The sequence below is a fragment of the Gymnogyps californianus genome, chromosome 1, assembly GCF_018139145.2.
Source record: "Gymnogyps californianus isolate 813 chromosome 1, ASM1813914v2, whole genome shotgun sequence".
Classification (NCBI taxonomy): Eukaryota; Metazoa; Chordata; class Aves; order Accipitriformes; family Cathartidae; genus Gymnogyps; species Gymnogyps californianus.
The window spans coordinates 87,341,190-87,353,867 of NC_059471.1; the positions used below are offsets into that span (position 1 = coordinate 87,341,190).

At 44.4% G+C, this 12,678-nt stretch overlaps 1 protein-coding gene across 1 annotated transcript in view; it reads left to right on the plus strand.

Moving 5' to 3' along the window:
• The first annotated feature begins 1,055 nt into the window (after window positions 1-1,055).
• Window positions 1,056-12,678, plus strand: part of SMS (spermine synthase) — a 54,656-nt gene continuing 43,033 nt past the window's right edge. The window contains exon 1 of the mRNA XM_050902805.1: window positions 1,056-1,141. Within this exon, the coding sequence (XP_050758762.1) occupies window positions 1,078-1,141 (64 nt within the window). The 5' untranslated portion in view covers window positions 1,056-1,077. The remainder of the gene's footprint in view (window positions 1,142-12,678) is intronic.

Below are 12,678 nucleotides of genomic sequence, written 5' to 3' on the forward strand. Positions count from 1 at the left end.
TTACAGAAATAATCATGGTAGCATGTTAGATTACACAATGATTACTTGTAAACCTCTTCTTTTAGTTGTGGAATCACATGAAATCACTGATGCCATGGTATCGTGCAAATTCGATCTCAATCCTGCAAAGAAATTAAACAAACCAAGAGCTGGCAAAACTTGTAGTAAGCGACAAAGTTAAACATCGGTCCTATCATTAACTACTTCTAGATGGTATTTTTCTGGGTTTGTAACTACACGTGGCTTATGTCATTTGTGGCTTCAGCACGCTATTTTACAGTTATCCTTTCCGTAAGAAAAAATGACCTTACATAAAAAGCTTTAAAGATTGTCTCGTGATGGTCCCTCTGAAGCCACGGGAAAAAAGAGCACCCTCCCCGCCCAGCGAGGGCAGCGGGTGACAAGCAACCCTGCGGCAGCTCAGCAGCCCCGACGCCGCGGCCACCATGGCTGCTTCAAGTTGATCCGTGGCCTCAGCGCCGGGACACCGCTAAGGCATTTCACCGGGGTGGGGCGGGGGTGTGAACTGAATCCTAAAGAAAATTCGGGCTCAGCAGGGTATGTTTCGGACGTATAGACCAGCCCCAGCCCCAGCCCCGGGGGCCTGAGGCGGGAGCTGGCGGCCCGGGAGGCGCAGGCACCAACCGCCGCGCTCAGGCGCCGCAGCCATCGGGGAGGGGCGGCCGCGCCGCAGCGGCCGCGATCCCCGCCCCGCGGCGCTCCCGCCGGCGGCGCCGGGGCCGGGGCCCCGCCGAGCCAGGCCGGCACCAGCCCCCGCTGCCGAACACCCCTCCGCACGGCGCCCGCTCCTCTCGCCGCCGCCGGCCTCCCTCCCGCCCCGCCCGCCCCAAACCCTCCGCTCCTTTCCCGCGGGCCGCCAGGCCGCTCAACGGCCGCTGCCCTCCCGCCCCGCCGCCATTGCCCCGCCCCGCCCCGCCGGCCGGGCCCCGCCCCGCGCCGCGCGCGCCCACCCCCGCGGGGCCGCGGCAGCCCCCGCGCGCATATAGGCTCCGCCGCCACACTCCCCGCGCCGCCGCCGCCGCCTCCTCCAGGCATGGCACAGGGCTCTACCTCACTATGGCAGCAGCAGCAGCAGCAGCAGCGCGGCACAGCACCCTGGACTTCCTGCTCGGCGCCACAGGTAACCGCCGCGGCAGGAGAGAGGAGAGGGAGGGGGCCGCGTCTCTTCTTCCCCCCCGCCTTGGCGGTGTGTCGCGCCCCGCCTCCCCTCGCCCCTGCCGCCGCCGAGGAAGCGGCGCGGCCGCCCGCCCGCCAGGCCCCGCGCGGGCGTCCTTTTCCCAGGGCCTCCCTCTGGCGCCCCTGCCCGGCTGTGTGCCCCGCCGCCCGCCCCCCCCCCCCCCCCCCCGCCCTCCTCCGGCATCCTCTTCTGGCGGCGGGCAGGTGCCCCCGTGCTCGCCGGGGCAGCCATGCCCCCGCCCCGGGCAGGCGGGCGGCCCGCTGTGGCCTCCTGCTCTGAGCCCGCCGTGCAGCGCGGCCGCCCCGCGCTGGGGACAGCCCGGCTCGGGGCGAGGCGGCGGTGCCGAGCGGTGCAGGGACGGCGTGCAGATGCCCCCGCCCCGGTCGGTTACCGCGGCGGGTTTCAGCCGGGCGCCAGGGCGGGCTTTCCCCGCCGGCGGCGGGGGGAAGCGGTCGGGCGGGAGGTGCCGCGCCGCGGGCCCCGGAGGAGGGAGGGAGGGAGGGCCTGGTTGTTTCCGAGCGGCCGGGCCGGGGCTCCCCGCGAAGCCCGCCTGGGCTCAGCGCCCCGGTTAGTGCAGCCCTTGCACCGCGCTTCGGGCGGGGGCGATGAAACGGGCTCGTAAGTCCCGAGGAGCGAGGTGCGGGTACAATGCGTGAGTGTCTCGTCACTTCGGTGTTTCTCTAACCTCGTCGCAAAAGCGTGCAGGAAGCGATTAGCGATGGAACTCGGCTTTGGATGAGCCACCGGCTATTTCAAAGCTTTACTCCGTAATTATCTGTAGGGGGCATGTTCAAGCCAGAAACCGAGGAAACCACCACGTTTCACAACGGCCAAGATGGGCGAAAAGGTTTAATCGGGGGGAGCTGCCGCGGGCGCCAAAGCGGTGAACGCTGAGCAAGGCCGCCAGCTCGGGCTGGCCTTCCCGCTCTGCGGCACCCTCCCCTGGGTCAGGCCCTTCCCGGGGCCGCAGTGCCTCCGGGGCTCTGACCTTCCGTGTCGTCCCCCTTTCTTTTTTTATTTGCCTTTTTGGAAGGAGGGAGGTGTGAAGGCGGTTCCCCGCATCTACAGATAAGATCTATCAATAGCTTGATTTGAGGGAGAGGTTCCTGACCCCAGGGGCTTTGCTTCTGTGCGGTGCCCTTCCGTGGCATTGCTGCGTTTGCACTTCAGAGAGCCGGGAGCAGAGAGGGGGAAGGTATTAATGGAGTTGTTCCCAAACAGTATGCTTTAGGATATTCTACTGTGTTTCATGGTGAAAGTCTTCCAGTTTCCATTTTACAGTGAGATTTTTATAATGCAGCTTAGCCACTCTAATAGTGACCTAATGGCGAACGAGATAGTCCTGCCATTTTCCTTGCACCTTCTGCTTGACTGATCTAGCATGAGCAGAATTGGCAAGCTACACCAGTCTGAAAGCAATTTTCGTGGGTACCACCCAGCCCTCCCCCAATGACCTCTTTACCTGTTTAGTTCCCTGAACTATGATGGGTTTGGGCGTTACATCAGTAACTGGCTTCTGCAGAAGGGTCAGAATTGCCAGGGAAAAGAGTAGGACTAGGTGTATTGAAAATAAGCTGCAGTTATATTAGCTGCTTTATGATATAAAAACTACGCCATTAAATAGTGTGTGGTAATGATCTTAAGTGTTGTCTTGCTTTCAGGTAGGTCTTCTGTTCCATTTCCCTTTACTTTTGAAGACAGTGTTTGGATCTTTCTCCAGTCAAGATGGATGTGCCTAAATGGGGGTGGGGGGATAGACCAACTATAGAAGTGTTGCTGTGTACATCAAAGGAGGGAAGAAGCCTTTTTCCCTTATGTTTGTTTCAGTACATCTTTAGTGAGATGTGAAGAACTTTCTTCCACCCATGACAGCTCTGAAGTTGGCTTGTACTTTTCATGTCGAGTTTTTCGTCTCATCTAGTTCTTAATGGGGCAAAGCATAGAGTTGTCTGTAGAGGAAAAATTGGTGAATGTATGTTTGTGGTTTGTGTTAAAGGAGTTAAAGTCTAATGCTGAATCATGGATCGTCAACTAGTTGAGGCTTTTAATGTAAGTTACATGGGCAATAAAACTTCTGAATGGTCTGGAATGCCATGAAATGGCATTTAGTAAAATGAGATGCATGGTTTTGGACCTTCTGATCTTGTGAGGATAACATGTTACCTCTACATTGCAGCTGAAGCTGTTGCATCTTGAGAATGCAGAATCTGTGAACTTCTTGGTAAATGCACACTCCTTATTTCTCAAAACATTAGCTGTGTCCTCAGTTTTTGATAAATATTTATTTTTGGTAGGTATTAATATACCTGTTAAATTTGCCAGCTTGTAGGAAGGCAAGACTTTATGAAAGCAAGTTTGTTCAATAGTTTGTGTTTCATTTCAATGCATCTTGCAATAATGGTACATGGTTATGGTGCCTATTTGTTTAAGAATCTTCGTATATAAGCAGAGTTGTTATATATGGTTGATGAAATCATTTGAATATGGTTCTCGGTGTTCATGTTTAACGCAGTAGCTATCCAATGTTCTCCTAATCCTGAAGGGAATAAAGGCTTCACTGTTGTCCAGCATCAAGATTGAACATGACTATAAAGGATGGGGTAGTGTTTCTGAGATGTTAATGTTTTTCCGGGGTCTCTTTCTTTATGTGCTCTGTGTGTGGCTTGTCTTCATCCTCAGTCTTTTGAGGTTCTCAGGGAGTAAAGGAGGGAGGCTGCCTTTGGATGTCAGTGAAAGGATCTGGAGGACACAGCTCTGCGTTAGGAAGATGGGATTTTGTCATGTGCTAATACTTGCACAGCTATTAGCTAGCATCTGCTTGTGCTGTGGAGTGGTGTAGATTCTGGTGGGTCATTCTCACTAGCTGACTTACTTGGCATGTGCCAAGACCCTTCAATAGCAGCCCTGTTTTCTTCAGGCAGTCCAGTTCTATTGGGATATTGGACTGTGGCGCATGTCATGTACATTCTTTGGGATTCAAATGTGTACTCGGCAAGGATCTTGAGAATAACTGGAATAGCAGTCATTTCTTATTGTTTACCATCATAATTTCTGTAAGGTTGATAGTTGTTGGAGGTATTGAGAGATGCCAGCAATGTTGGTGGAAACATGGGTGTAGTGAGTTAGAGGATGTCCTGGTTTTGGCTGGGATAGTTGATTTTCTTCCTAGTAGCTGGTACAGTGCTGTGCTTTGGATTTAGTGTGAGAATAATGTTGATAACACACTGATGTTTTGGTTGTTGCTAAGTAGTGCTTATGTTAAGCCAAGGACTTTTGAGTTTCCTGTGCTCTGCCAGCCAGCAGGTGTGCAAGAAGCTGGGAGGGAGCACAGCCAAGACAGCTGCCCAGAACTAGCCAAAGGGGTATTCCATACCATGGAACGTCATGCCCAGTATACAAACATGGGAGAGTTGGCCGGGAGGGCTGGATTGCTGCCTGGGCATCGATCAGTGAGTGGTGAGCAACTGCATTGTTCATCACTTGTCTTTTCTTGGGTATTGTTTCTTTTTTGTTATATTCCTTTTCATTACTATTATTATTATATTTCATTATTATTATTGTTAGTATTATATTTTACTTTAGTTATTAGACTGTTCTTATCTCAGCCCACGAGTTCTACCTTCTTTCCCGATTCTCCTCCCCATCCCACTGGGAGGGGGGAGGGGGAAGCAGCTGCGTGGTGCTTAGTTGCTGGCTGGGATTAAACCACGACAGAGGAGAAAACAAGTCCTCTTGCATTGGTTTGAGATGAAGGGAACACAACACTATCTTGGGAATGGGGCTGCATGAGACGAATGAAGCCATGTACCTCTACTAAGAGCTGTCAGTTTTCTTCAAACTTTTCAATACATTTTTTTAATAAACTACAAAATCTACAAATTAGTCAAAAGAAAAAAGGCCCTTTTGTCTGTTTTCATAACTATATCTCCTCTAATTATGCATCCCATCAGTTTTTAAAAATAATAACAGGCAGTCAGATATAAGCAGGGCTGAATCTTTAATAGCTGGATAACACAACCTGACTTTCTGTGATGGTCTCCTCAGTTGCTACTTTAATCAGCTCTTGTAAAGCTCAGTCCTTTGAGCATAAGTATCTTGATTATCTGTGGCCCCTCAGACAAGCAGACAACTTCAGCAGGCAAACAGCGTAGTGTTCACTATCCTAAAATACAAGAAGAGTGCTTTAACATTTACAAAAATGGATACAGATTGCTCGCCTTCCTTAATTGGGGCATAGAAGGCTTTAGTCATGCCTTTCACTTCTGGGCCAATGATGTTTTTGTTAGTCAATCAGAAATGAGGAATTTGAGACTCCTCAAGTTATTTAGTTTAAGGACTTTATCGTGAAAGTACGTAGATGCTTGATGCCTTATACAACATACAGTAATCTAAAATCAATTCTGTAAAGGTAAATCTTCTCATACATGGGAGTGTTTCCATCCATGCATGAATGTGTCATATAAACTTAGCTTTCTTGGTTGCTGAGTATTGAAATAATTAATGTTCTTCAAGTTTCTTTAATGGGGGGGAGATAGTATAGAGACTCTAGAGGTTTGGTTTTTTTATTGGCTTCAGAAAGTTGCTTAGAAAGGGTAAGAACTTGTTGGAAAATCAGTTTTAACTGTCTTAAAGTTTACTGTTTGGGATTATTGCTGGGGTGGGATTATACAGTTCATAGTACAGCTGCACAAACAGTTGTGCTGACGACATTCAGGGCCAGGGCACAGATGAGTGACCTGGTGGAGGAGAGCAGTGATTACCTGAGCTGATAGTGTTACTGAAATAAATTCTTATAAAACTTTTGTGTGAATTAGCACACAATGGGAATGCAAGGGCTGTAGTGCAGGTAAGGCAATGGTTGGGTTTTTAATAAAAAGGGTAAGTGGATATGTGTGTGCATGTGGTCTGTTTTTCTTCAAATGAATGTTTTCATGGAGATAGAAAGAAGAGGGAATGACCTTTTGTGGGCTGAGCCTCCTCTTTAGGCCCTCTGTCAGTGGCTTTGTTCCTGTCCGCAGGGTCCAGTGCTCAATTCTGACACTGCATGTGGGGAAAAACTTGGTGAGAAAATCAAGCCTGTCATCAATAGCATTACATGTAAATAAAAAAATGGCTAATGGCTGCAGTACTTATGTCTAAATGTTGTTGGATGTAGACAACATATTAAGAGATATTCTTTACTAATAAATTGTGTGAAAGAAAAATCTAACAGGAATCATATATTGGATTTGACTTGCAAAAACATTTTACACTTCGGTTAGTGTTTTGCTGCATAACTGCACTTATTGAAGACAAACTTGATTTACAAAACTTTTCTTTTGGAGGTTTTTTCAAGGGGAGGCACTAACTGCTTTACAAGTTAATTAAAAAGACATAAAATGTCTCAGCTGAAGCATCCATTACAATGTAAGAAAGTGATTAACTCTACTGGCAATCCTATATCTTAGACTTTTGGCCTATTTTTAAGCAGACAGGAATGCTATCAGGTGAAGCTTTAGTATGCAGTCAGGTTTGTCAAGATTTCAGTAACTCTCACATCCTTTTTTTGTTTACAGCTGTTAATAATACTGCATGATATACTCCAGTGTTTGACATCCTTAAAAGTGTAATAACTAACTGGTCATACATGTTGTGTTCTGAAAGAATCTTGATTGTAAGATGGTCTAAGTTACTCTACTAAATGTTCTTTTGATATTGGAGTTTTTACTTAGGCTATCAAATTGTTAAATATTTGAATTGCATGCAGTTAAGCTAATATTTTCATTCTTGTCTTTGTTTTGATTGGAAATCTCAATGCTCTTCATAGAGCAGGGCCACAACTTTATGTGGTTCTTGGCTGTGCTGATCTAAACTTTTGGAGGGGGGAAATAGTTGACAAGGCTTTGTTTAGTTCTGCATCCCTTTGAAGCCTTGTGGTTCAGTTTCCTTACTTTAAGGACTAATTAAAAAAAGCCTTTCTGAGGGGACAGTCTCCCAGAAACAGGAGTGTTTAAGAGGACTAAATGATGAGGAAGGGTGCTGTATTGGCTCTTCCTCTACCATCTCTGAAACCTCTACCTGGATTTCTACCTGTGAAAACTCTACACGAGTTCAGCTGCTCGTGTGTTGAGCTGTATCCTACTGTAGTAAAGACAATTTGGAATCGGTGCTGGTTTGGTTTAATAAGTAGATAATCAGCAGTTCTAGCTGTTGAGTCATGGTTCATCCTGCACTGTGTGGAAATACCAGAGAAAGCAGGAAGAGGTGACAGGCATTGAAAACTTGGTGCCTCTTGCGGAGTTTTTCCACATGTTAAGTCAGAATCTTGTGGATGAAGGAGAAAGGCTTAAACTAATACTAAATCCTTGGCAGTTTCTAAGATTATAAATGAAAAACTCATCAATAAAACCTTTGAGCACTTGGCTGTGTATAGAGTTATTTTAAAATTAATATTCTCTGTAATGGGTGTTTGCCTAATGTACTAGAGATGCTAGGGCTTTGTTTTTATTATGAGGCAGATTCTGCTTCTATGACTGGAGCTGGCTGCGGTTAACAGTAAAAACACATTAAGTGTATTTGAATGTATTGTGGGGCGAATGGCATCTCTGAGCCTTGTAGCTCAATTTGACTGGTCTGTCAAGTATTGGGTTGTCTGAAGTGCTGAAACATCTGATTATATTGATAACATGTGGATGATATGCTTATCTCTTTTCTTTACCATATCGATTTATGGTATGTTTTCAAAATTTGCTGACTCCTTGACAATGATCTGTATGTGAAGACCATGTAAACAAAGATTAAACAAGACTTGAGTAAATGCCTCTGGAGCTTGCAACTCTGTTATCAACCCTGGCTAAAGGTGTGTTTGCAGCTAGCTTGCAGCTGCAGTTCAGGAATGGGTCTGTTTTAGTTGTGCTCCCTTAGCAGCCTCTGTGAGCAGTGTGGGCTCAGCCTGTGCTCTTGGCTGGGCTGTTTTGAGCTGAGCCCTGCAGGTCTCCACAGTCTAGTTCTGACAGGCCTGGACCAAGAAGTAGCCTGTTGTGTGTCAGAGCACAAATGGGGCTTGTCAGGAGGTGCTAATACAGGAATTAATAGCTTTCCATTTTTAGCAGCAAGGACTGCTGTGAACTCATTCCTTGCTTTTGTTGGTTTCCAGTTTTGAAGATTAAAATGCTTTATGAATGGAACTCTGAAAATATAATTATCTGATTCTCCAGCATGATGTCAAGTACTCAATGGCTGCTTGCTTGGACATGAAGGAACTGTTGCCTGCAAAGGTGGAGGTTAACAGCATGGGAGATGTTTTCCATGAGGGTCTGGTTTGAGGCTGTGGAACAAATTCCTGCAGGAAATAGACTGCTTCTGACACATCAGTATTTCCCATTTCAGGTACACTTCTCTGACAATGCCTTTTTAATAGCAAAATCCTTGGAAGGAGAGAAAAGTACATATGACAAGTACTAATCACTTTGCTTAATACATTTCTAGAAGATGGTCACGTACCAGGTGATGAAAGTGGCTGGAGAGATGTAAGTGAACAGGAGAGCTGGTATTATTTGGGCATGCTGAAGTTCTGTTACCAAGTACACTTTCTATCTTACTGCTTTTTTTGGATGGAGGGGCTACAGAAACATTATCACCTGTTGTAGTATAAAATGTGAACAGTCTTTATGTGCCAGTTGATGGACTTCATTTGTCTCTCCCAGTAATGCATAAACTGAAGTTAGTGGAGCTGAGGAATTGAAACAACATTTGTTGATGTTAAGGCTCAAGCTCCATATCATGTGAAGTAAGTTTTCTGAGTGCATGAATACTCTGGGTAAAGGTGGTATGCCAAACTTATATATGAGAAAGTTGGTTTGCAAATGCCTTTGGCTTACCTATTTGCCTGCTGCTCAGCTCTGATAATCTGTTGGGATGAAGTGTTGCAAGAAGTTTAATGAAATGCTGTCTTTCAATAGCAAAATTAAACTTGACCAAGCGGCAAGTCTGGAAGAGTCTGTTGTGAGACTTAGATGTTTAAAAGGTAAAAGATACTGTTCGTGGGTTGACTAGAACAGTGTGACAAATGTCACATATCTTTCTCTAGATAAGCAAATGTTGCTTCTGTATTAAAGAACAGTGAATTCGTATGAAGTAGAAAAACCCGTAAGAATCTTACAGGGTAAAGTAGCAATGAGGGAAAGGAAAAAATGTAAAAGCTTTTTTTCTTAACTAAACTTTAGTGTGATTATTAAACAGCAATGGGACTTGTGGAGGCTTATAAATGGTTTTTCTTCCAGAGTTACCAGAGAGTGGCAGGACTTCTGGTGAGCTGTTGTGCACCATTCCAGAAGATCTGCATTTAAAAAGTTGTTGTTAACTGTAGTAGGATGTCACATCATAACTAGCTGCAATTAGATGCCAGGCATAGGAAAACTACTTTTAAAGCATATATTTTATCAAAAATACAGAAAGAAATAATTTGTAAATATCAAAGTGAATGGGAGAGACTTTTTAAACATTCTTTAACTGTGCATGTGATTACTGTGAACGGCGTAGTAACCTGGGAGTTCTTTGCTGCTTTTATCCTCTTTCTGACTTTGTTTTTGAAGGGGCAGTACTTAAATAGTTCTCCTTAAGAGTTGTCCTGGCTGTCTGAATTCGGCATGCTTGGTGTCTTAAACTTATTTTTTTGTCTTGTGGAATGTTCTTGTAGGACTCACCCTACCTAACTGAAAAACATTCCTCTAATAGCTGGCTGAAAATGGTCCCTCAAGTGCTCCCAGCAGCAATGAGGGGCTTCTAAAAGTTTTGCTGAAAGCTAACAAGGAAAAACCCCTCTATAGGTCCCTGTGGCAGGTTCTTTTTAAACTTTGCTAGTGCGTTGTGATGCAGGAGTCATCAGGCTCACTGCCTTCCGATGTTGATGAATCCACAAGCAGGAACCCTGTATTTGTGCAGTAAACAAGCCAGGAAAAGTGTGCTTGCAGTGCTTGATTTCCCAAGTAACTCATCAGTTGTGTCAGATGATAATGTAATACTTATGCAAATAAAATCAAGGTAGATTCTGGAAAGTGATGCTTTGTCTTCATTCTTTTCTTTCAAGTAGTTTTCAGATTCAGACATGCTGCAAGTATTTTAACCGTGACTTTGCTAGCTCTGCTGTAGTCAGCCACTGTTACAGAGAAATGTTTATTTTCCTGTCTCTGGGTATTTTATTAACGATGCTCATAATTGAGCTCTCCTGTAGGCCAGTGTCTGTGTTTAATTGCTTATCTCTTTGCACTGGTACAGATTTTCAGAGACTTCTGTGCACAATACATCCTGGCTCCTACAGGTATCTCTGCAGGACCATGGCATTATGCAGAGGCTAGGTGTACCTGCTGTCCTCCTGAACTCTGGCTGGTGTTCCTTGTCTAACGAGTGGGTAGAGATTCTGGGTGGCAGAGTTTTGGAGACTAGTAAATACATTTACTACTACATGTAGTAAAAGTTTAATAACAAAACTGAGCTGCTTCACTTAAGTGATCTGTTTTAAGCATTCTGAGTCAATCTGCATGATTTAATAAAATAATCTGTACACAAGTGTGTGGCGGTATGTGTAACAGTCACCTAGATAGACTTATGTCCTCAACTGGTTAGTAGGATTTATCCTTCTTGAGTGCTCGTAAAATGCAAAATGCCTTCAGTAAGGCTCTGATCTTCTCCCAGAAGTCAAGAATATATTAATTGGGAAGTCAGTCTGTGGGATGACAGGAAGAAAATATGGCCCCTGGTTATAAAATTTATTAATAAGCACTTTCATGTCCACAACTAATCTTAATTTAGTCTTCAAGTGTGAATGAGCTCTAAATTGGTAGTAAATGCTTTCTTCTGATTCTTCCAATATGTATGTTGCTGTGATGAGTCTTCATTTGTGCTTGAAAAGACTTGCTAGTCTACCTAATTTCATATGTGCAATGTGCTTACTTTATTCAAGCAAGAAAATGATTTGTTTAGGTAACACTTACATTGGCTTAGTGACTAGCTTTACATTAAAACATGAGAACATAGTTTTATTTTGATGCTTCACTTTGCAATTTGGCTCACCTGAAGGGTTGCTATCCTGAAAAGGGGAGGAGGTGGTACTCCTCTCAACAGAGTTGTGTGAGTTGAGTACTCAGGTACTCAACACAGAAAGTGTTTTGTGCAACGGTATAATCTGTGTTTCTTGGTTTCTTCGTTCTGCACTTCTATTCTGGTCTTCTCTCTGTTGTACCCTCTACCTAGGTTGCATGCCTCTGCTGTATTCCAAAAGCACTGAACAGCATGGTTATTAACAGTAAACCATAAAATAGATGTAGAATGACTAATGCTGCCAAGAATGTGGCATTTACTTAGAGAAAGAGTGACAAAAAAGTAGGTGTATACTTGAATCCCTCTTACAGTAATGGTGCTCAGCTTCTGCAGGTTTGATGTGTAGCAGAGGTCATGTTAAAGTAAGAAAAGCTCCTTAATACAAGGATTCTTGTCTCTAAGAAAGCATTTGTACCAGAGATCCTACATGATGAGGAATAAAACTGGCCAACCTTGTTAGCATTCTTTACTTCCTCATTTAAATGATGTGTTTGACTGAAAATTCATGGGAGACTGAGATAAAGAGTGGGAATGCTGTGATATAGTCTAGTAAACCTTATGTTCTGCTCTCACTGGTTTAATTAAACTCCATGTTGTGGTGTTTTGTGATTGAATGTACTGAAATAATCAAGTCTTGTAACTGCATTATCTCTCCTTGTAGCAGAAGTTCAATATTTAACCTTTAAAAAGAGGTTTTTGTCTTAGACTAGATGGAAATGGAATATTGCCTCTTAAATGCTGCCAATGAAAACGTTCTACCACATCACTTCTACTTGAATGTGGAGCCAAACCTGCTGTTCTTATGTGTTGAATTTCAAATTATAAATACCTTACAAAATTGACCTTAGAGTTAAGGTCACAGCTTTTGTGTATAACACTGTTTCAGATTAGTCTTACTCTGTGTGTGTGCTTCCTGGTGGTACTTTGAGGTGTGACGGTACCATTATTCTGCAATTTGATAATAGATGTTTTTAATATTGTAATCCAGTAACTAGAATTTTATGTCCCCTTGAAGCACAAACAGTAAGGCTTAAACCTCACTGTTGGAATGTATTTTTATTGAGGCTGAGGTTACAGAAAACTTCAGGAACTTCAGATTTGCAAAACAACATAGTTCTGTGTACAGTAAACTAAATCTTTGGTTGTCCTAACACAAGAAATTGAATAGAGAAAGAGTGAAGGAGTAACTCTAATGTTTTTTTTTTTCCATTATGGAAGTGGATGGAGCCGATCGACCTATAGTTGCTGAAAACTTAAGGTTTTATGTAGAGTTTTCCCTTAAAGGTGATTAGGGAATCTTACCCTGCTTTTGTGAAAGAACTGAAAAAGAAAAATCTCTCTTTATCAGAGCTTAGAGGAGGAAGTGGGAAAAGGTGATTTTATGTTACTAAGACTGCATCTCT